Source organism: Theropithecus gelada, chromosome 3 (genome assembly GCF_003255815.1).
Source record: "Theropithecus gelada isolate Dixy chromosome 3, Tgel_1.0, whole genome shotgun sequence".
Lineage (NCBI taxonomy): Eukaryota > Metazoa > Chordata > Mammalia > Primates > Cercopithecidae > Theropithecus > Theropithecus gelada.
In genome coordinates this window covers 51225542-51247250 of record NC_037670.1, presented here as the reverse complement: position 1 = coordinate 51247250, position 21709 = coordinate 51225542, and the positions used below count along the sequence as shown (strand labels likewise).

The 21709-nt window shown below is 52.0% G+C and overlaps 1 protein-coding gene across 4 annotated transcripts in view; it reads left to right on the top strand.

Moving 5' to 3' along the window:
* Positions 1 to 21709, top strand: part of MAD1L1 (mitotic arrest deficient 1 like 1) — a 414534-nt gene that overhangs the window by 196340 nt on the left and 196485 nt on the right. For all 4 annotated transcript variants that reach the window (XM_025378819.1, XM_025378817.1, XM_025378816.1 and 1 more), the window contains one exon: positions 19520 to 19660. In XM_025378819.1, coding sequence (XP_025234604.1) covers positions 19520 to 19660 — 141 coding nt within the window. The remainder of the gene's footprint in view (positions 1 to 19519; positions 19661 to 21709) is intronic.

Here is a 21709-nt window from a genome sequence, read left to right as displayed (position 1 = left end):
ACGGACACCCCCATGTTCAGTTGCGGCGGGGGCAGCTGAGTGTGGGGACTGCTGTGGCAGAGCTGGCAGCCCTGTGTGCTTCCTGCACTTGTCACATTTTATTGCAGCCAGTGCCTGTGCCATTAAACATTCCTTGAAAATAAAATCTTTTTTGGCTGTACAATGTTTCTTTGTATGGACATACCAAAAGTAAACTCTTGGCCGGGCACGGTGGCTCACGCCTGTAATCCTAGCACTTCGGGAGACCGAGGAGGGCAGATTGCCTGAGCTCAGGGGTTCGGACCAGCCTGGGCAACACGGTGAAGCCCCGTCTCTACTAAAATACAAAAGATTAGCCAGGCATGGCGGCATGTGCCTGTAATCCCACCTGCTCAGGAGGCTGAGGCAGGAGGATCGCTTGAACCCGGGAGGCAGAGGTTGCTGTGAGCTGAGATCGCGCCATTGCACTCCAGCCTGGGTGACAGAGCGAGTTTCTGTCTCCAAAAAAAAAAGTAAACTCTTTATTGGAAATTTAGCTTTGATTTTAATTTTTCCATTATTATTGCTAATATGTGCAACATCCTTGGACTCAGCTCTTTCCACATATCTAATTCATTTATTGTTTATTTGTTTAGACACAGGGTCTTGCACTGTCGCCCAGGCTGGAGTGTGGTGGCGCCATCTTGGCTCACTGCAGTCTTGAACTCCTGGGCTCAATATATCCTCCTGCCTGAGCCTCCCCAGTAGCTGGGACTATAGGTGCACGCCACCACACCTGGCTAATTAAAAAAAAATTTTTTTTTAGAGACGGGGTCTCACTATGTTGCCCAGGCCGCTCTCTACTTCCTGGTCTCGGGTCGTTCTCCCGCCTCAGCCTCCCACAGGTCTGGGATTGCAGGTGTGAGCCACCGCAGTCTGATTACTTTTTAGGCAAGTGTTACTGAGTGGAAGGGTGTGAACACGTTCAGGACCCTTGGCCGGTGTTGCCCACTCTTTTTCCAGAAGCGCCTGTGGCTGCTGTCCCAGCAGGCGTGGCGTGCAGCCCTCACGGCCTCACTCGTGCTGGGTGTTAGCATTGTACTTCTTGCCACTCCAGGTGAGGAACGGGTCTTAATGAATTTCGTGTTTGTCAGTTACTTTTCTTCTGTCGATTGTTGATTTTTCCCGGTTTTCTATTACTGTGTTAATGATTTTCCTATTGATTTGTAAAAGGTTTTCATGTCTTTGTGGCACGTTTTCCCCAGTTTGTCTTCTACCTTTTGTGTTTTTAAGTGGCGTTTTGGGACCCGCGGAGGTGTCGGTGTGGCAAAGCATGCTGGTCTTTCTTTGTCATTCCTTCCACTGCTTCGGTGCCCACAGCCTTTCAGGGCCTTGCTCCGTGGAGTATCCATCTGGTTTCCTTTAGTTCTAGTGCAGTGAAGCAGGCGAGGGCAGGGGTGACCGGGTCTTCTGGGCTGGTTCAAATTGGGTCCACACCTACGCGCTCTATACCGCAGGGCGCGTTACTCACACCTCTGGCACCCAGGCTGTCTCTGTGAGAATGGCGTGATTGAAGGGCCCACCTCCTGGCCAGCACAGGGCCTGGCACGTGGTGCCTGGCTGGCGAGTGTATAAGTGAGGTGCTGAGCTGGGAGCGTGAGCTCTCGGAGTTCTGTGTCTATATCGCGTCCAGTCAGCGGCCGTGTCAGCCAGGCGTCCTCAGCCCACGCTGCTGTACCCCGAGAAGGCGGCAGACGTGTGATACAGTGGGTGGGGGGCGTCTTCTCAGCCGGTGCCTGCTCCGTGTCTTTCTGCAGAGGCGCCTTGCCCCCCCTGCCCCATGCATACTCTCCCTCTGTGCGGAGTCTTCCTTCCTGGTGTGGCGCTCCCTGAGTGCCCTGCGCAGCCTCGCCTGTTTTTACAATGCTCACATCTGCCTGCCTTGCCAGGCTGAGTTCCGGGAGAGCAGGGCGGCGCCACCCCCCTCACCACTTGCTAGGAGCTGTCCTGACCCTGGGTGGGAGCCCACAGCCCTGGGCGCGAACTCAAAATGCCAGGGAGCAGCACAGGGTCCCTCGAGCCTGGTGGGAGGTACTTCCCGTGGGCGAATCATCTTATTTGAATCCTCCTCATGCTGATTTCTGGCCCCATTCAGCCCAGCACAGCTCTGAAGGAGACGAAGGCAAGACCAGCTCTCCCCAGCTGAGATGAGCTTTCAGTTGAGGAAGGACCCTGACGTCAGAGCTGTTTGGGTAATGGCATTCCCCTGACCATGGATGTGCCCTGAATCTTTTCAGGACTAGCGGGATCACTGCTGCCCAGGGTCTTTAGGTAGCTATTAGAGCCCAGGGCTGGGGAAGTGATTTCCCATGTGCCCATTAGCATGATGGCCAAGAGCCCAGGGTCGGCTTCACATAGGCTAGAGACCTGGGGCGCGCGCCTTCACATGGAGCCTCGTCCTCATCTGAAAGGGAGCGCGGACTCCAGCCCGTCTCAGGAGGTTCCGAGGAGAGACCTGGGGCGCGCACCTTCACCCAGAGCCTCGTCCTCGTCTGAAAGGGAGCGCGGACTCCAGCCCGTCTCAGGAGGTTCCGAGGAGAGACCTGGGGCGCGCGCCTTCACCCAGAGCCTCGTCCTCATCTGAAAGGGAGCAGGGAGCGCGGACTCCAGCCTGTCTCAGGAGGTTCCGAGGACTGATCCGCTGATGGTTTCACTCATTGAGTTTTTAATTGAACACATAGTTCCTGAGCCCCTGTTCTGTTCCAGGCACTGGGCAGGGACTGGGGCTGGGCGTCTCGCGTGAATGAGGCGTCAGGGAGCTGATGTGTGGAAACCCCTTGGCACAGGCCTGGAGTGTGCCTGACACCCTGGGCACTGGCTGCCTGCTGCCCGTCAGTGGAGAAAGGCGCCTAGACTTTGCAGCATTGTAAGATTTTTGAACTGTAAAAGACCACGCCCTTGGCCGGGTGCAGTAGCTCAAGCCTGTAATCCCAGCACTTTGGGAGGCCGAGACGGGCGGATCACGAGGTCAGGAGATCGAGACCATCCTGGCTAACACAGTGAAACCCCGTCTCTACTAAAAAAATACAAAAAACTAGCCGGGCGAGGTGGCGGGCGCCAGTAGTCCCAGCTACTCTGGAGGCTGAGGCAGGAGAATGGCGTAAACCCGGGAGGCAGAGGTTGCAGTGAGCTAAGATCCGGCCACTGCACTCCAGCCTGGGCGACAGAGCGAGACTCCGTCTCAAAAAAAAAAAAAAAAAGAAAAAGACCACGCCCATCTAATTCCCTGTTTTGCTGATCGGAAACGCTGGAGACCTAGAGAGGAAAAGGACCCGTCTGCTCAGGCTAGGTGGTGGCCCCAGAGCTGTGACTCCACTGTGCTGTCTGTCTCCCGCGTTGCCCTGCTCTCCTTTCTGTGTCCTGTCAAATAAACTGCACTGAAACTGGAACCACGCAGCACAGGGCCTGTCTCAAGCCCCACATCCCCGTGGGTCAGGCATGCTTGCTGGACCTCGCAAGGGTCACGTCCTCCTCCCTGGTGAGGGGCCGTCTGCAGCCACTGTGGCTTGGGTATGGCTTCCTGTCAGGATGGTCCCAGTGCCCTCCCAGCTGTGAGTGGCACCCACATCATCAGAGCGTAGGTGTGAGGAGCTGCTGTAACGAGGCTGGTGCTGGTTCAGGTGGATGCTGGGGGATGCATTTATACAACGAACACAAATGAAGTGGAATTTGTCATAGAGCAGTGTGAAATGTAAGTAAAATTGCCTCGGGAAATCGTAATTGATTCCACTCCTTCCTGCAATAGGTGTTGTAGAGCTTTTTATCAGAGGTTGAAATTGCAAGAACCAGGCTTGCTGGTGGGGAGCCCAGAGGAGCGGCTTTTCCCCTCCCCTCTCCAGCTATGCATGGGTGGTGGAGGCCGGTGGGGAGGGTGTGACGGCGGGAAGCCAGAGGAGGAGCTGGCTGAAGTCACCCCGAGACAGCTATGGGGCAGGGCAGGGAGCGTGCTCTGTGCACCTGGTGCAGCTACAGGCAGAGTGGTGAGCGGTGGGAGAGGACCCCGTGCCTCCTCTCTGAGCGGCCTGGTGTTCAGCCTCCTGCTGCCTTCGGGAGAGCTTGCATAGGTGCGGTTCATGGAGAATGCACAGCTGGTTGCTGGAGGGAAGATGCTGCTGAAGGCTGGGGACCGTTTTTTCTCCTGGGGGCTCCTCTGAATCCGGTCACTCAGCATGCTGAAATAGAGCTTTGTCAACAGTAAACCAGGTTTATTGGTCAGATAAGATAACCTTGTAATGAGGCTTGTGGAACTTAAAGGAGGCAAAAATGAAGAAGAACAGAGAGGGTGGAATGAGAACGAGGGAGAGACGTGGTATCATCAAGCACCGAGCGGGGTGGCTGAGAGCACCAGGCGCAGGTTGGGGGCTGAGGAGGACAGAAACGCATCTGACAGCAGGGTGCCTCCCAGGGGCCCCAGAAACCCTCGCTGACCTGTGGTATTGCCCTTCAGAACCTGGTCTTTGGTGCCCATTACAGAGAACCCTTTCATCGGGAAAGGAGACAGTTTCTCCTCATTCTCAGTGTCCTCTGCCGGGGCGGCGTCTGGTTTGTTTTGGAGGCGTTTTCATCAAGCGCAGATGGGCAGGTTCCGCTCCTTCGGGGTCCGGCCACCTGTCGCTGGTGCCCTGGCTCACCCAGGGGCCTCTGCACATCAAGGCTGTTCTGGGGCCTGCGTGTAACAGGCTCTAATTAGCATAAGCAAGTGAATTAGCCTTATCTGCTCATGAAAGAAGTGAAGCAAGAAATGCGTTTGGTGACACTTTGTCAAGGCTTTGTTCGAGTTGCTATACGGAAATTATTAATAGTAGAATTGCATTCTGTTACAATCACCCTCTAATTCAGTCACCATCCATTGAACTGGCCGTTTTACCCCATTAACGAGGTAATGAGTTTGGATGACTCTGAAAACTTTGTGACCTCCACCCCGGGGTTCACTACAGGCTGGGGGAGCCTCCTCAGGCTGCCTGTGCACCTTCCGCGGAGCGTGGGACGGGGCGTAGCGGTCACACACCTGTACACAGCGCTGGGTTCCGCCTTTCTGGGGCCCTCTCTGCCAGCCAGGGGTGCCCTGCAGAAATGAGGCTGGAATTACACAGGGAGCAGCTTGGGCCAAAGGCTCGATTTCCGTCTGCTCCATGAGTGTGGCGAGCCCAGTGTCCACAGGACTGTGCAGGAGGGGACAGCCGGCATCTGCCCTTTCTGGAGACCTTTCTCCCGGCACTCATATCTGGGCGCTGGGGATGATCTTGTTTCTGTTCCTTGGATTTTTACATCTGTCCGGCTCCATCTTTCCTTTCTTCCCCTCTCTCATTTCACTGTAATCACAACTCGCACATTAACCTCAAATTACCCTCTGTCAATCACTCTCTTGCCTAGAAACTTCCTGGGCTCCTTCTCTTCTGCTACCGTGGGTGTGTCATGCAGGGTGCACTGGGCCTGCCACCAGCTCCCACCACGGGGAAGTCGGGCCTCTGGGGGCCGAACTGGGCTCAGGGTCCTATTTGAGTGTGTTTGCCCTGAGCTGTTTGTAAATGGGACTTACAACCACAGCCACGGTCTTCAAATTACGGAGTTTCGTTTAAAAAAAAAAAATTACTCCTGTTTAATCTTTTTATTAGAGCATAACAAACATACAGAAAGTGCTCTGTCCTGAGAATATAACATAGGGGGCGATGATGAGACCAGCCCATCCATGTCTCAGCTCCACGGTCGGGAACACGGTGTCACCAGGGCCCCTGGTTCACCCGCCTGCTCCTCCACCTCCCCCAAAGCCCCGCCTTGCTGATTCCAACACGCTGATTAGTTTTGCCCATTTTAAAATGTTGTAAAATGGAGCCGTGCAGTATGTAATCTTTTGTGTTTGGTTTCTGTTGCTGTGTGCAGTTACTTCATTTCCATCTTAGGAAGATATCACATAATTTTTTTTTACTCTTCTGTGAATGGGCATTTGAATTTCTTTATTTCTTGGCTATTGTGACTAACACTACAGAATGGGAGAATATATCATCTTTTGTTAGGTATTTGTATTGCAAATGTCTCCTCCCATTCTGTAGCAGCTTTTCACTCTTTCTAACTCAACAGAAATTCTTAATTTTAATGAGATCTAATTGATCAATCTTCACCTCCCTTTGTGGTTGTGATTTGCGCGTGTCCTGTTTGAGAAAGCTCTGCCACCCTCTAGGCTGTTCCAGGGTTTCACTCTTGTCTTCTTGGTGGCTTTGCTTCTTCACACTGATGGTGGCACTGCACAGCCTTGTTGCCTGCGCAGCCTTGTTGCACCACGTGAAGCTTCTTTTTTTTTTTTTCATTTTTCTTGCCAACGTGGGTATCCAGTGGACTCAGCACCACTTACTGCAGAGCTGCTCCTCCTCCCTGTGCCACGGTGCTGGTTACACCTTCACGTGAGCTGGCTCTGTCTGTATTGGCTGTTTCTGGAATCTGTATTTGTATCATTGGTGTGTTCATCTCCTTTTGGCAAAACCACAAGTCTCCATTCCTGAGACTGTTAGAGTCTCGTCACCTGATGGGTTGGTGGCCCTCTTTGCTTGTCTGCGTCCCGGCTGCCCTGGCTCTGCGTGGCGCTCCACCTTGTCGCGTAGATTTTATAGCTCAGCCTGTCGGTCTCACCAGCAGACTTGCTAGAGTTTTTGTTGAGAATGCGTTGATTAAATGACATCTGCCCAATATTGAATCTTCTACTCCATGGACGTACTATATGCTAACATGTGTTTAGATCATACTCATTTTCTCTCAAAATTGTTTCATGATGTTTTCTGGGTGGGTATATCATAGGTTTTGTCTTTTATGAGTAATAATGTTTGTGTTTATATGTAGAAATCTAGTTGAACTTTGATTGTTGACTTTGGTCCTGCAGCATTGCTAAATCTACTTATTATTATTATTTTTTTTTTTGAGACGGAGTGTCGCTCTGTGGCCCAGGCTGGAGTGCAGTGGCCGGATCTCAGCTCGCTGCAACCTCCGCCTCCTGGGTTCACGCCATTCTCCTGCCTCAGCCTCCCGAGTAGCTGGGACTACAGGCACCTGCCACCTCGCCTGGCTAGTTTTTTTGTATTTTTTTTTAGTTGAGACGGGGTTTCACTGTGTTAGCCAGGATGGTCTCGATCTCCTGACCTCGTGATCCGCCCGTCTCGGCCTCCCAAAGTGCTGGGATTACAGGCTTGAGCCACCGCGCCCGGCCCCTAAATCTACTTATTTTAATACTTTGTTTGTAGATTATATTGACTTTTCTGTGTTCTTAATCGAGTGATTTCATAATAGCTTTCATTGTTTTCTCGATCTTCATACCTTTCATGCCTCTTCTTGTCTGATCTGCGGCTTAGCATCGCCAGTGCTGTTTTGAACAGACGTGCTGATAGCTGGTGTTTGTTCTGCATCCTCAGAAGAAAAGCTTTCAGCATTTCACTGTTAAAGATCATGCTGATGACTTTAGTAAGGAAATCCTTTTCAGATTAAAGTTCTCTCTACTCCTCATTTGCTAAGAGGGTTTTGCTTTTGTTTTGTTTCATAATTTTTATCGTGAATAGATGTCGAATTTTAATCAGATGCCTTTTCTGCAAATATTGAGATGATCATTTGATTTTCTTCTATATTTTGTTAATGTGCATTAAATTAATTGATTTTCAAATGTTAAACCAAACTTACATTCCAGGAATAAATGAGCATGGCCTATGGGTTACGCTCTGTGTGTAATGTTTTATTTGGTTTGCCAATGCGTTAATTAGGGATTTTGCATCTGCATTTATTGGAGAGAAAGGTCATTAATTTTCATTTCTCAGAATGTCCTTTTCAGGTTTTGATGTCATGGCTTTTCTGGCCTCAGAAAATGTTAGCAAGTTCTGTTCGGTTGTTTCTGTAATCGTTTTATAAGGTTGGTGATATTTCTTCTTAACAGCTTTGGTAGAGTGTGCCAATGAAAACATCCGGGCCTGGGGTTTCTTGTTTAGAAGATTTTAAATTTGGGCTTGATTTATTTTAATAGCTTTGAAATATCAGATTTTCTTTTTCTTCTTTATTTGGTTATGGTAAAAGTTAGTTTTTAACTTTTAAAACTTCGTTTTATCAAAACTTTAAACTTCGTTTGTGTAAAGTTGTTTATTGTCATGTTTTTAATATTTTTGTGATCTCTAGTTATGTCTTTTTCAATATTGTTATTCGCTTATTCTTTTTATTCTGTCTCATCAAGAGTTCATCAATTTTTTTAGTCATTTGGAGGAACCATCCTTTGGCTTTATTGATTCTTTCCCATATATATTCTATTTCATTAATTTGTTTTGTTACTTCTTTCTTTGAGTCTAATTTGATGTTATTCTAACTTTTTGAGTTGTATATGTAGATAATTGATAGTTATCCTTTCTTATCTTACAGTATATGCATTTAAGGTTGTCAATTTAGTTGCGTACCATACGTTTTGATGTGTTGTATTTTCCTTATCATTAGGTTCAAACCATTTATCAATTTCCATTGTGATTTTTATTCTGACCAATAGGTTATTCAGAAATAAATTTCTCAAATTCCCAACATTTGGTGATTTTCAGGTATCTTATTGATTTCTAGCCTTATCTCCCTGTGCTCAGAGACTATCCTCTGCATGACCCCAGTCCCATAAAACTTACCAAGAAGTGCTCTATGGCCCCATCGGAAGTCAGTTTTGTAAACGGCCCATACACACTTGAAAATGGTATGCATTGTGCAGTTGTTGAGTGCAGTGTTTTGCAAATAGCTACATCTCATTTGTTAATCATATTCTTCATATTTCTTTAATGATGTTTTTTCTCAGCTCCTGCAAGGATTGTATTGAAATTTCCCGTTATGATTGTGAGTTTTGTCTATTTCTGCTTTTAATTTTGTCAATTATTGCAGTGTGTCTTTGGATGCTGTTTTATTAGGCACATATAAATTGTGAATTATCTTCCTGGTGAATCTTGCCTTTTGTTATTATGAGACATTCTTTATCTCTGTGGATTGTTTTGATTTTTAAATCTCCTTTGTGGGATATTAATATGGGTATGTCAGCTTCCCGTGTTTAATAGTATCGACACCTTTTGCTTTTTCACTTTCCATTTTGAGCATTTTTAAATTGTTTCATTATAAATGTAGTATACTGGAAATATATAGTATTTATATTCAGCCTAAAAATCATTTCTTAGTCGAAATATTTAATCTAGTTGTAACTGATATAGTTAATGATACATTTGCATTGAGATTAACTATCCTAACAATTTCCTTTAGTTTCTATTTCTTTTTTTAAAAAAATCTTACTTGTAGAATAAATATTTTCTTTGTTATCGTTATCTTGTTATTTATACTTTGTGTGTATGTGTGTGTGTGAGACGGAGTCTCGCTGTGTTGCCCAGGCTGGAGTGCAGTGGCCGGATCTCAGCTCACTGCAAGCTTTCTGTGTTTCAGGCAATAATGGGACGCTCACGCCCACGGGGGACGTACGCAGCTGCCTGGCTCACGTGATGGTGAAGGCCCCTGTGTGTCTCAGTCAGGAATGAGAAAGCGAACTGGGGGTGGGTGGGCCCCTAGAAAGACCCATTCAGGTGATGTCTTCCTCCTCATGTGAGTTTTGGTGGTTTGTGTCTTTCAAGGAATTGGTTCATTTCATCTAAGTTATCAAATTTCTGGGCATAGACTTGTTCATAATGTTTCTTTATTATCCTTTAGATGTCTGTAGGGTTAGTAGTGATGGCTTCTCTTTCACTTCTGATGTTAATAATTTGTGTCTTCCCTTTTTTTTTTTTTTTTAAATGTTGATTAACCTGGCTACAGATTTATCAATTTTAAAGAACCAGCTTTTTTTTTGTTGGTTTTTCTCTATGGAGTTCCTGTTTTCAGCTTCATTGTTTTTTGTTGTAATTTTTATTATTTCTTTTATTTTCTTTTCTTTTTTTTGAGATGGAGTCTTGCTCTGTCGCCCAGGCTAGAGTTCAGTGGTGCGATCTCAGTCCACTGCAACCTCCACCTCCCAGATTCAAGTGATTCTCCTGCTTCAGCCTTCCGAGTAGCTGGGATAGCAGGTGCATGCCACCACACCCGGCTAATTTTTGTATTTTTGGTAGAGACGGGGTTTAACCATGTTGGCCAAGCTGGTCTCAAACTCCTGACCTCGTGATCCGCCCACCTCGGCCTCCCAAAGTGCTAGAATTACAGGCGTGAGCCACCGTGGCTGGCCAATTTTTATTATTTTTTCTTCTTACCTTAGGCTTACATTGTTCTTCTTTTTAGTTTCCTAATGGGAAGCTTAGACGATGGATTTTAGATCTTTCTTTTTTTCTAACATTTACATTCAATGCTATAAATTTTCCTCTAAGCATGGCTTTTGTTTCATCCTACAATTTTGGTAGGTTGTATTTTCATTTTCTTGTTCAAACTATTCTTTTTTTTTTTTGAGACGGAGTCTCACTCTGTCGCCCAGGCTGGAGTGCAGTGCAGTGGCCAGATCTCGGCTCACTGCAAGCTCTGCCTCCCAGGTTTACGCCATTCTCCTGCCTCAGCCTCCCGAGTAGCTGGGACTACAGGCACCTGCCACCTCGCCTGGCTAGTTTTTTTGTATTTTTTTTTAGTAGAGACGGGGTTTCACTGTGTTAGCCAGGATGGTCTCGATCTCCTGACCTTGTGACCCGCCCGTCTCGGCCTCCCAAAGTGCTGGGATTACAGGCTTAAGCCACCATGCCCGGCCCAAACTATTCTTAAACTTCTTTTGAGACTTCTTTGATCCCTGCATTATTTAGAAGTGGATTGTTTAGTCTCCAAATATTTTGGGATTTTTCCATTATCTTTCTGTTACTGATGTCCAGTTTAATTTTAGTGTGGTCTGAGAGCTTACTTTGTATGCTTTATATTCTTTTTAATTTCTTTAGGTGTGTTTTATGGCCCAAATGTGGTCTGTCTAGGTAAATTTTCCACGTGAGTTTGAGAGGAATGTATATTCTGCTGCTGATGAAGTATTCTGTCATTGTCAATTAGACCCAGTTGATTGATGATGCTGTTGAGTTCTGCTGTGTCCTTGCTGATTTTCTGCCTGCGGGATCTGTCCGTTTCTGATAAGAGGGTGTTGAAGCCTCCAACTGTAATAGTGAATGGAGCCATTTCTCCCCGTAGTTCTTCCAGGTTTTTCCTTGCGTGTTTTGACACACTGTTGTTAAGTACATGTGTGTTAAGGGTGGGCATGTCTCCTTGGAGAAATGATCTTTTTATCCGTATGGAGTGCCATTTTTCATGCCCGATAGTTTCCTTGTTCTGCCTGAGATTGATCAAGCTGCTCCACCGTTCTTTGGTGTGGGCTTAGTGTGGTACAACTTTCTTCCTTTCCTTTCAAAGTGTGTTTATATTTTAAGTGGGTTCCTTATAGACAGCATATAATTGGGTCTTGTTTTTTTAATCTATCCTGACCATCTTTTAATTGGTGTGTTTAGATCATTCACATTCGAAATGAGCATTGATACAGTTTATTTAATACCTGCCATGTTTGTTACTCTTTTTTATTGGGGCACTTGTTCTTCCTTTTTTTAAAATCTTCTCTTCTTTATCTGCTTTGTTTGGTTTTAACTGAGCATGTTATATGATTTAATTTTTTAATTCTGTTAGCACAGAATTATTCTTTTTTTTTTTTTTTCCTGAGATGGCGTTTCGCTCTTGTTGCCCAGGCTGAATTGCAGTGACGTGATCTTGCATCACATCCAGCTGATTTTTGTATTTTTAGTAGAGACAGGGTCTTGCCATGTTGGCCAGGCTGGTCTTGAACTCCTGACCTCAGGTGACCTACCTGCCTCAGCCTCCCGAAGTGCTGGGATTACAGGCATGAGCCAAGCACAGAATTACCCTAGGGTTTGCAGCATGCATTTAGCACGAATCTAAGCCCATGGTCAGATGGCCTTTGACCGGGTCACAGGCAGTGTGGGCGCCTCCCGCACAGCACGCCCGTTCCCCTCGCCTCCCGTGCCACCTGCTGCCTCATTTCACCTATCCCTGCGCCATCGTCAGCCAACACATTGCTGCTCTTATACTTTGAACAATTGTCCATTAGATCAACAAGACTAAGGAAAGTAAGCTAGGCTCAGTGGCCCACACCTGCAGTCCCAGCAACTTGGGAGGCTGAGGTGGGAGGATCACTTGAGCCCGAGAGGCAGAGGTTGCAGTGAGCTATGATCACACCACTGCACTCCAGCCTGGGCAACAGAGTGAGACTCTGTCTCAAAAAAAAAATGATAAATAAAGTAGATTTTATTTTTCCTTTATTTGTTACTTCTCTGCTCTGTCTTTCCACATAGGTCTGAGCTTCTGACCTCTCATTGGCTTCTCTGGAGGATCCACCTTATACTGCTTACAGGGGCCAGGGCTGCCAATGACGAATCTCCCCCAGTTTTTGTTTGTCTAAGAGAGTGTTTTTTGTTTGTTTGTTTGTTTGAGACAGAGTCTCGCTCTGTTGCCCAGGCTGGAGTGCAGTGGTGCGATCTTGGCTCACTGCAGCCTCCGCTTCCTGGGTTCAAGCGATTCTCCTGCCTCAGCCTCCCGAGTAGCTGGGATTACAGGCACCCATTACCAAGCCCAGCTAATTATTGTACTTTCAGTAGAGACGAGGTTTCGCCATATTGTCCAGGATGGTCTCAGACTCCTCTGACGCCAGACCATCTGCCTGCCTCGGCCTCCCAAAGTGCTGAGATTACAAGCGTGAGCCACTGTGCCCCGCCGAGAGTTTTTCTTTCTCCTTTCCTCACGGAAGATCATCTTGCTGGATGCAGAATTCCAGGCTGGTGCTGTTTTGTTTCAATATTTGGATACCTCCGTCCCCTCTCTGCTGCTTGAGTGGCTTCGGTTGGGAGGTCTGATCCATTTCTTACTCTCTTGGTTGGTAATGCAGGGCTCCCTCTGCTCAGGGTGTCTCATTTTCTGCAGTTGGATATGATATGGCTAAGTGTGAAGTTTTTGGTATTTTTCCTGCTTGATGTTCTCTGAGTTTCCTGGATCTGGGATTTAGTTTCGACAAATCTCAGCCATTATCACGGCAGATACCTCCTGTGTTCTCTCCTCGCCTCCTTCTCCTTCTGGTTTTCCTGTGGTGAGTAGGTTCCACCTTCACGGTCATCCCACTGTTCTTAGATCGCCTCTTCTTTTGTTTTCATTGCTTTCTCCTCAGTGCATGTTAGTATGGGAAGTTTCTGTGGACCTGTTTTTACATTTACTCATTTATGCTCTCATCTTTATTTTTATTCCTAGACTTTCTGCATATGTTGTTTTATTTTTTTCATTTTTTATGTTGGTTACTTAGCTTGCTACTTTCAGTTTTAGTCTTTCTACTCTAAGCATTAAATTAATACGTTTTCTTCTAAATTCTTCATTCTTGAGATTGTGCCACTGCACTGTAGCCTAGATGACAGAGCAAGACCTTGTCTTAAAAAAAAAAAAGTATTCTTTTTACTTAGGCTGTCGTCTCAGATGAAGTTTCTCCTGTCTTGCACGTGTTTCTAACCAGAGCCTGAAGTCCGTCCGATGTTTTCTTTCCTTTGTCTCTGCCCGCAGCCACCGGGTCAGCCTCCCTCCCAGGAGGCCCCTAGACTCCAGGTACCTGGGCAGCCCGGGCAGGTGAGAGAGGACCCCAGGGAACTGGCTTTGCTTTCACTGGGGTGAGGTCCTCATGGTGTTCTGCTCTAGCTTGTTCCCATGATGTCAGGTCCGGGCGTTCCCCTGCAGCTCAGTGTCACAGCTGCCCTGTGCCCATGGCGTGCTGGCCTCTGAAGGCTGCTGGGAACTGCAGGGTTAGAGCTGAAGGAAGGTGAGGGTGGGGCCGCAAGGTGCTGGGTCCAGGTCCGGGTGCCCGCCTTGATGGGAGTGCCAGGGTCACGTTGGGGCTGTGGATAGCAATCTCGGGCCTCATGAGTTCCTCCTTCCAGCTGCCCAGAGCGGGGCTTAGTGCCCCCAGTCATGGAGAGCTACTTCCAGTGGTCTCACCAGTGAGGTTGTCCATGGCGCTGCCTCCCCGGGCTGGGCGCTGACCCCATGACTGCAGGGTTGCAGCCTGGGCGGCTCCTCTGTTTGCAGCACCGGCTGGGGCTCTGCCCCTCCGTGGTCTCAGCGGTGGGGCAGACACAACAGCTCGCAGCCACTGAGTCCTCTTCCCTCAGCTCCGTGCCTGCCTGGCAGTTTTGAAGATCAAATGAGGTAACGTGTGCTTAAGTCATATGTAGCATTAGCATGCTGTGCTGATGTCACCAATTAAAATCTGCCTGAGTGAATCATAATTGAAAACAGTCAGTTGTCAGAAAAAAAACCTTGTTAGGGGCAGCAGGCCCAGGAAAGAGAAGCGAGGGAAAGACAGGAGACAAAGCGTTCTGGGGTTGGTTGGGGGCGGCCAGGGCATCCGGCCCGGGAGCAGGTGTGGGCCGAGCACAGGGACGCCACCTCATGTGCACTCAGCACCGTGTCAAGGCATGGCCTTGCGTGGGGGAGGCGAGGCGAGGCGTGGCCTTGCGTGGGGGGTGGCTGGGGCTGGGCCAGCCAGCTCGACCCCCACCCCCAACCTCTGTGGCCGCAAGTGACCCTCCCTGCTGCCCTTCCTGTTGACGGGTGCTGTTTCCATGTACTTATTAATCCTGGTGCACCTTTAAGCACCCTTTGGGGTAGTCATGTCCCCATTTTATACAAGCAGGGTGGGTTCAGAGAGGTTAGGTCCCTTGCCTAAGGGCGCACAGCTGGTCTGTATGAGATCGGAGCTCAGGACTCTCTGACCCGCGTGGGTCCTTCGAGGTGCTTGTTACTGCCGCTTTCGCCTGTCATCATGTTCTCGAGGGACCCCACAGACGCCGGAGTCCTGCTCATTTGGGAAATGACTAGCTGGGATGAGGGGTTCAGAGAGAGGTCTCCTGCCTCTCCCAGCCTCCCTCCCACCAGGGCCTTCTCCTGGGCTGGGGCGATCTTGCTGCTGGGGTCACAGCAGACCTGTCCAGGCTGGTGACTGGGGGTCTGGGGAAAGAGTGGGCAGAAGACTCTGGGGAGGCAGGCGGCAGCGAGGAGAGGGTGCTGGTGTCGGTGGGCAGAGCCGCGTCTGCAGCCCCGCATTCCCGCCTGAATCTATTCAGTTTCTTGTGGTGACTCCATGCGTCAGGAGAGGTAATTAGAACAGGACTTTTCAGCTATTTATGATCATACATTTCCTTTTCTAAAAAAAGGAGAAGTTGTGGAGTGACTAAGAGTTGGGTGGAGGTGGCTGAGCTGAGGTGGGATGGGCTTGGGAAGAGGCCCTGCAGAGAATGTCGCATGTGCAGAGCACTCTTGGAGCCCTTGCAGAACGGCCTCGGCCTTGGGCTAGAGGGGGCGGAGGGAGGGAGGCAGGCCCCACAGCACTGGCCATGGAGGCCGGGTGGGAGTGGGCGGCAGAGGCTGGGTGAGGGAGGAAGAAGATGGCTGAGGGGCTGCTGCTTCATTGGAGGGGCCACGAGGTACTCATCTCACCTCTGGGCTTCTCTGGAAAGTGGGGGTTGGTTCAGGGGTTCTGAAGAGGGGTCTGTGCGTGTGAAGCCGCCTGTCTGCCTCTCACAGCCCCTTCAGGCTGCCGCTGACTCCCAGGAGGGAAGTCCTCTGTGCCCATGGTGTGGGCTTAGGCAGTGCTGGGTGCCTGCCTCACCAGGCGTGGCCATGGCCAGAGGCTGTCCCCTTTGTGCAGGAGATGCTTGCCCCACCTGCCTACTCTCCTGGTCATCTTTCACGAGCAGGTGCAGTCATAGTGGAAGAACCAGGTAGACGGCAGTGAGGACATCAGTGACGACTGTGGCTGCCGTGCATTCATCGCCCGTGTGTGCAGGTTCTGTGTGCCTGGTTTTCTGTGCCGTGCTGCATTTGAACTTCACAGTGAGCCTGAGGTGCTCTCTGCCCTCTGCTTTATGGTTGAGTGTCCTGAGACTCAGAGAGGCTCATTATTTTTCCCAAGGTCACACAGCTAGTTAGTGTCCTGGTAGGATGTGGGCTGTGTTGGGTGTGTGTGTTGGGTTTGACTTGGGAGCTGGCCTGGGGATGCACACCTCAAGTGACCGCTGCTTGGGGGCCACGGGGCTGGTCTCTGCCCCCTGTGGTGCCTCCATCCACATCTCCCCCTGCCCGCAGCACCTCCGACAGGGCCGGCCTCCTGCAGTCTCCCGCTCCTGCGGGTGCTCTCGCCACGGGCAGCCCTGGTCTCTGTCTCGGCTTCCTGGCCTTGCTGCTCTGCTCTCCCCTGCCCTTCCCAAGCCCAGGCCCAAGGCTGTGCCCTGGGTTTCTTCCTCCAAGGGCACTGGGCCCTGTTCTGCCCACTGTCTTAGCCCCTGCTGCCCAGGTGCCCTGGCCCCTGCTGTGACGTTCTCAGCGTCTGTGGGGATCTGTTCTCCCGTGGGAGTCGTCGGTGTGCTTGGGGCCTGTACTCAAAAGCTCCGTGGTAATTAGCACGCTGGAGCACCCACTGATGAGGGGATGAGCGTCATTATCTCTGTCGCTCTTTTGCAAGGGTCCTCTGGGTGCCTACTCACGCGGTTCCCTCTGATTGGAGTGCCCTTCCCCACCGCTGCCTCACAGGGCGCCCAGATCCTTCCTGCAGCTTCCCTGGGTGAGCAGCCCCTCTGCCCAATAATTGCAGGCTGGGGCGGAGCCGCCCTCTACTGACACTCCTCCCGGCCCCCGTCGGCCGGTGTATCCAGGGTGCCGAGGCCCCGTCCTCAGCTGACTTCTGCCGGGTGATGCCGACTGCTCACATTCTCTTCACGTGGCCGTTCGTTACATGATGAGCACATTCTATTCCTTAGAACCAGGACATCTCTGTATCCAAGGAGGAGCAGCCTGTGGACAGTGTAACTCTGCTGTGTGCTTCTTGAATGAGTCTGGGAGGCCCTGTCAGCACTGCCAGCCTCCTGTTTGTTCAGCGGTTAATCACCGCATTTGTTGAGGTGGAAATGAAGTGGACTTGCCCACAAATGGAGTCAGCTGTTAAAAAGCCGTAGCAAGTCACCCACACCGTGCCTGCTCGTTCACTCCCGGTGACAAAACAGTTTCTTGGAAGGGTACAAACAACAAACTTTCTAATACTTTTCTTCTGTGCCAGCCAGTGCTAGCCTGGAGTTATGCTGGAGAGAGCCGTCACGAAGGGAAGCTCTCAGAGATTTACTGATCAATAAAGGAGACGATTACAGGTTGTTTACCAAGGGAAGTCCCCCGCCCTGGCCTTGCGCGGCGTCCGCATGTTGGTACTGACAACTCCGGTAACTGGCTTGAAACGATAAAAGTCAATGGGAAGATATAGGATTTCAATAAGATTATGACACGCGATAAACCTCCCTGTGCAAACAAATTTTCCACAGATATGTGACCCGTTCCAGTTGGATTTGTAACTTTAATTTCTCACTTATTGAATTTTGAATTTTTTGTCATCAACTAGTTATAAAGTCCACACCAGGGTGGCAACTGTGTCCCCGGCTCAGGAGATGGCAGGAGAGCCCCAGATGTGGCGGCCTGAGCTCCAGGGGCTTCTGAGAGAGCAGGCCGGGGTTTCCTCAGCCCCCGCAGCCTCGCCCTCCTCACCTCTGGAGGATGGACAGAGGCCTGGCAGGGGCTCAGGCAGTCATCAGTGCTGGGGAGCACTGGGTCGGTCTCTCCTGAGAGCAGGGAGGGGCCTGGGCAGGGGCTCAGCTTGTGTATGTGCAGACTCAGGAGGCGGCATGGAAAGGACCCTGGTAGTTTTGTGGACTCCGTTTCTGGGTGGGGGTCTTGCTCCCCAGGCTGCCTGATTGAGCCAGTCTCTATCAGGGCCATGAATTTGCCTTTTCAGCCAGTACTGGTGGGGGCAGTCCCCACAGCTCCCCTGCCCTCACCTGGTGAGAAGCATGCTGGCCGCGACACAGTGTGGTGGTGCAGGGCTGGGCTGAAGCATTGGCCGTTTGCCCAGCATGTGTGTTGGGAAGGGGCATGGGCCAGTGGAGACCATCTCCCGGGTTTGTGAGGTTCTTGCTCTTGCTTTCTGAGCACTGGTTGTTTCCAGGGCAGCTGGCTGGACAGTTCATTCCTGATAGCATCAGTCTTCACGGCTGCCCTGTTTCCCATCTTATCAACGAAGGAACTGAGACTTGGGGAGGGAGCTTGAATAGCTGGCCTCAGGACAGAGCTGGGGCTTGAACCTGCATCTCGTAGCTACCTGTCTGCTTCTTCCTGGGCTCTGGTACCCCAGCATCCTCATCCCGTCTCTCAAGAATGGGGCAGAGCCCCAGCAGAGACTACTGAGAGCATCAGTTAGATGTCCCTGGGGCGCCTGTTAGAAGGCAGATTCCCAGGCCCGCCCTGAATCTACGCCCAGGGCATCCGGATGCCTGTGAAGATCTGGAGGCTGCCCTCCAGCACACCTGGGCGTCTGAAGGACTGGCTCCCTGATCATGTGGGCTCCCGCAGGGCGGGCAGGCGGGAAGAGGTCCCCAGCCTGCGCCTGGAATCGGCTCCATCCAGACTCGGCGTCTGAGGCCATAAGGGTCTGGGGACCGTGGCTGAGGCCCGCACCTGGAGCAGGGAGTGCAGGCAGCGGGAGGCCAGAGGGAAGACCACGCTTCCCCGCAGTGGCATGTCCTTTGTGGGGCTGTCCTAGCAGCTCAGTTCCCAAGCCATGGGATCCCACCAGGTCCGGAGGCAGCACACGGCTCCTGGGACTCCTGATTGGCTGACTTGCTGTCAGCGTGTCAGGCAGGACACAACTGAGCAGGGGTTTCTGCCCGGCTCTAAGAATCAGCCCTGACACTGTGGTCAGTGTCATCCCAGGAAGCTGAGCTCTGCTGGACCTGGCTGCTGTGTGGGGGCCTGCGTGCAGCCTCAGACATCCTGGGAGCTCTGTGGGAAGATAAGGAGCTAGCAAGCCCAGATCTGAAAAGTAAGGACTCGGCCTTCCCGAGAGCCCTGGGTGGTTGGATGAGCGATGGGTTGCCCGTCCCATTGGAACGGGCAGCTTTCTGGTGCACACTGTGTCTCCTCCCTCGGCAGGTTGGGGCAGAGGTCCCAGGAAGAGGAGGACTCACCCAGCTCTGGGCCTGCGCATTGTCGTTTCCCTGGGCCCAGTGTCACTGGGACTTAGAGGAGTCATGCAGACCCAATAGAACAGGCTGGGGTGGGGAACCTGGGCTTCTGCCCACTGTGCACCCTCGCCCTGCGTGTGCTGTGTCCACAGGGGCAGAGGCCGCTGCTCCCAGCCCACCCCGTAGCCATACTGCTGGTACGAGGTGGAGCCCATGCCCGCCGCAGTAAAGGCCTGACATGGTCAGAACGGGAGCCGGGGCGAAGCTGGGGCTGCTGGCCTTTACTGGGTCTGGGGGCGCCAAGCTCCGGGGCCCTCTTCACCTTGGTGAGTGGGCTCTGGGTGCTGGCCTGGGTCCTCACGAGGGAGCCTCCCACATGACGCAGCTCTCATGGGGCCTTCCCTGAGCCGTCTCCATCGTTACCTCATCCCCCGCCCCGGGTCCTAACCAGCTGCCCTCTATGTCCACAGGAGCGGGACGGCATGCGGGCCATCCTGGGGTCCTACGACAGCGAGCTGACCTCGGCCGAGTACTCACCCCAGCTGACACGGCGCATGCGGGAGGCAGAGGATATGGTGCAGAAGGTGCACAGCCACAGCGCCGAGATGGAGGTGCGGGGCCGCGGGCATGGGGCTCACGTTGCCGGGTGGGCCTTCCCCTTGGTGGGCCTTCTCCCTGGTGGGCCTTGGCAGAGCTGGGAGGGGGTTGGAGGTCTGGTCCCTGTTTTCTTAGTTGCCGGCCGGCAGGCATCCGTCAGGGAGGGTGTCCACGGGCTGCTTCCTCTGCACGTGGATCCATGTTAATTCTCATGATGGCACCTGCAGCGTCCTCAGCTGTCAGGGTGTCCCAGGTGGCCCCAGCCTGCAGGCAGATGACACACAGACAGTGCCCCTTTGACGGGTTGGGACCCCTCATGGTGCCTGTCAAAGGGGCACTCAAGGTCCTTCCCCCGTGAGGGGCATCTGCTGAGGAGACCTGGTCTCCAGGTGCTCAGAGTTGTTGCCAGGGCTCTGGTCCCCGCTGCTGGGGAGGCTCTGCTGGGGCCTGACAGGCAGGGCATGAGGCCCAGGGCTGCCCAGCTCGCTGCGGAACTGGTAGAGGGGTTCCTCCTTCCTGCAGCCTGCATCCCTCTCCTGGCTCCAGGGTCCTCCCAAGAGAGGTGGCCTCAGCCTTGGCTTCTGCCTTTTCCCTGCCCCGTGGGCCACCGTGACACTCTGTTCCCTTGTCTAGCTCTGAAGAACTCTCACCTGTGCAGTGGGAGGAAGGAGCTGGGGATCGTAGGGCCTGGGCGGAGACCACGTCCACACTCCCTGTCCACACTCCCCAGGCCAGGGGCTCCCAGCACACCATTCCCAGCCTAGAGTTTGAAGGGCCCGTGTTCTCCTCTCAAGGTTTGCACCATTTCTCCTTGGGCACGGCACAGCCCCACCTGGGCGTGGTGGGCTACATGCCAGGGTCTTCTGGCCTCATTGGCACACGCCGCCGGGTGCCTTGCTGTTCAGCTCTGCGTGGCCCTTTACCTGACTACTCAGTCTCACTGTCACCATATCCTGCGGAGTGGGTGCTGTTGTGACCTGAATTTTGCTCACGAGAAAATCCAGGCCTGGGGCAGTCAAAGGACATGCCCAGGTCACCGAGCTGGTGTGTGACACCGCCAGGCCATGTCTTGGAGGGCCTGGGCCTGCAGTGTCTACGGGCACAGCCGAGCTCTGTGAGCTTGTTGGTCTCAGGGCTCATTGTGTCTGGGTTGGGCCTTGGTGGTGGAGACTGCGGTGAAATGGAGATGCAGATGAGGGCATCGGTGTGGCCTGTCGCCCTGTCATAGGCTGCTGTGTCCGTTCCTCATTCATCCAGTGACCAGCTGTAAGATGACCTGGGTCCACCAGTGGAGAGCCAGGCTCACAGGTGTGACCACAGCCACCTTCCGGCCAGGCTGCCGAGCACACACAGCAGGCCGGGCCCTGTGTCAGGGAATGTCCGACAGCGTCTGGCCCCTGGAGCTGAGCTGCTGGGCAGGGGAGACATTTAATGAACAAACATAATTCACGTAGGATGTTAGGAGGAGCTGAGTTTCTGGAGAAATGATTGTAATGGAGGGTCTCAGGGAGCCACGCTGCATGGCCGTCCCGGCGGCTGATCAGGGAAGATGGGAGGAGGAGGTCGTCAGACTGCATCTAGAAAGTTGCTTGGCAGATGGTTCAGTGGTTTAGAGGGGGCGCGGGCACAGAGGCTCAGACACTGGGGATGGCATGTGGCGAGAATGACAGGTCCAGGCCTGGGGCCTGCATACACTCCCTACCCCTTGCTCACATGTAGGCCACACCAAAGGGCCCTAGGGCTATGCTGTGTCCCCACCTATGGGGTGAGCCTTCACCACCACACGTGGCGAGAGTGAACCGTGGGTCTGGGACCACCCTTAGGCACTGGTACTGCCCCCTGGTGTGTTCTTCTCATGCCCGGCCCCCTCCGTCCATCCTCCTCCTTCCCGCTCCTGGCTTTCCTTTCTGTGTCCAGCCACCCTGTGCGTGCAGGGCCCGCTGCTGAGGGCCGCACACAGACCTTCGGTCCTCACGGGAAAGGCTAGCTCCGGCTGCACCTGGGAGCTGTCATAACCCTAAGCGCGTTAATAGCAGTTTGATTCCAACACTCTTGGCTCCCTG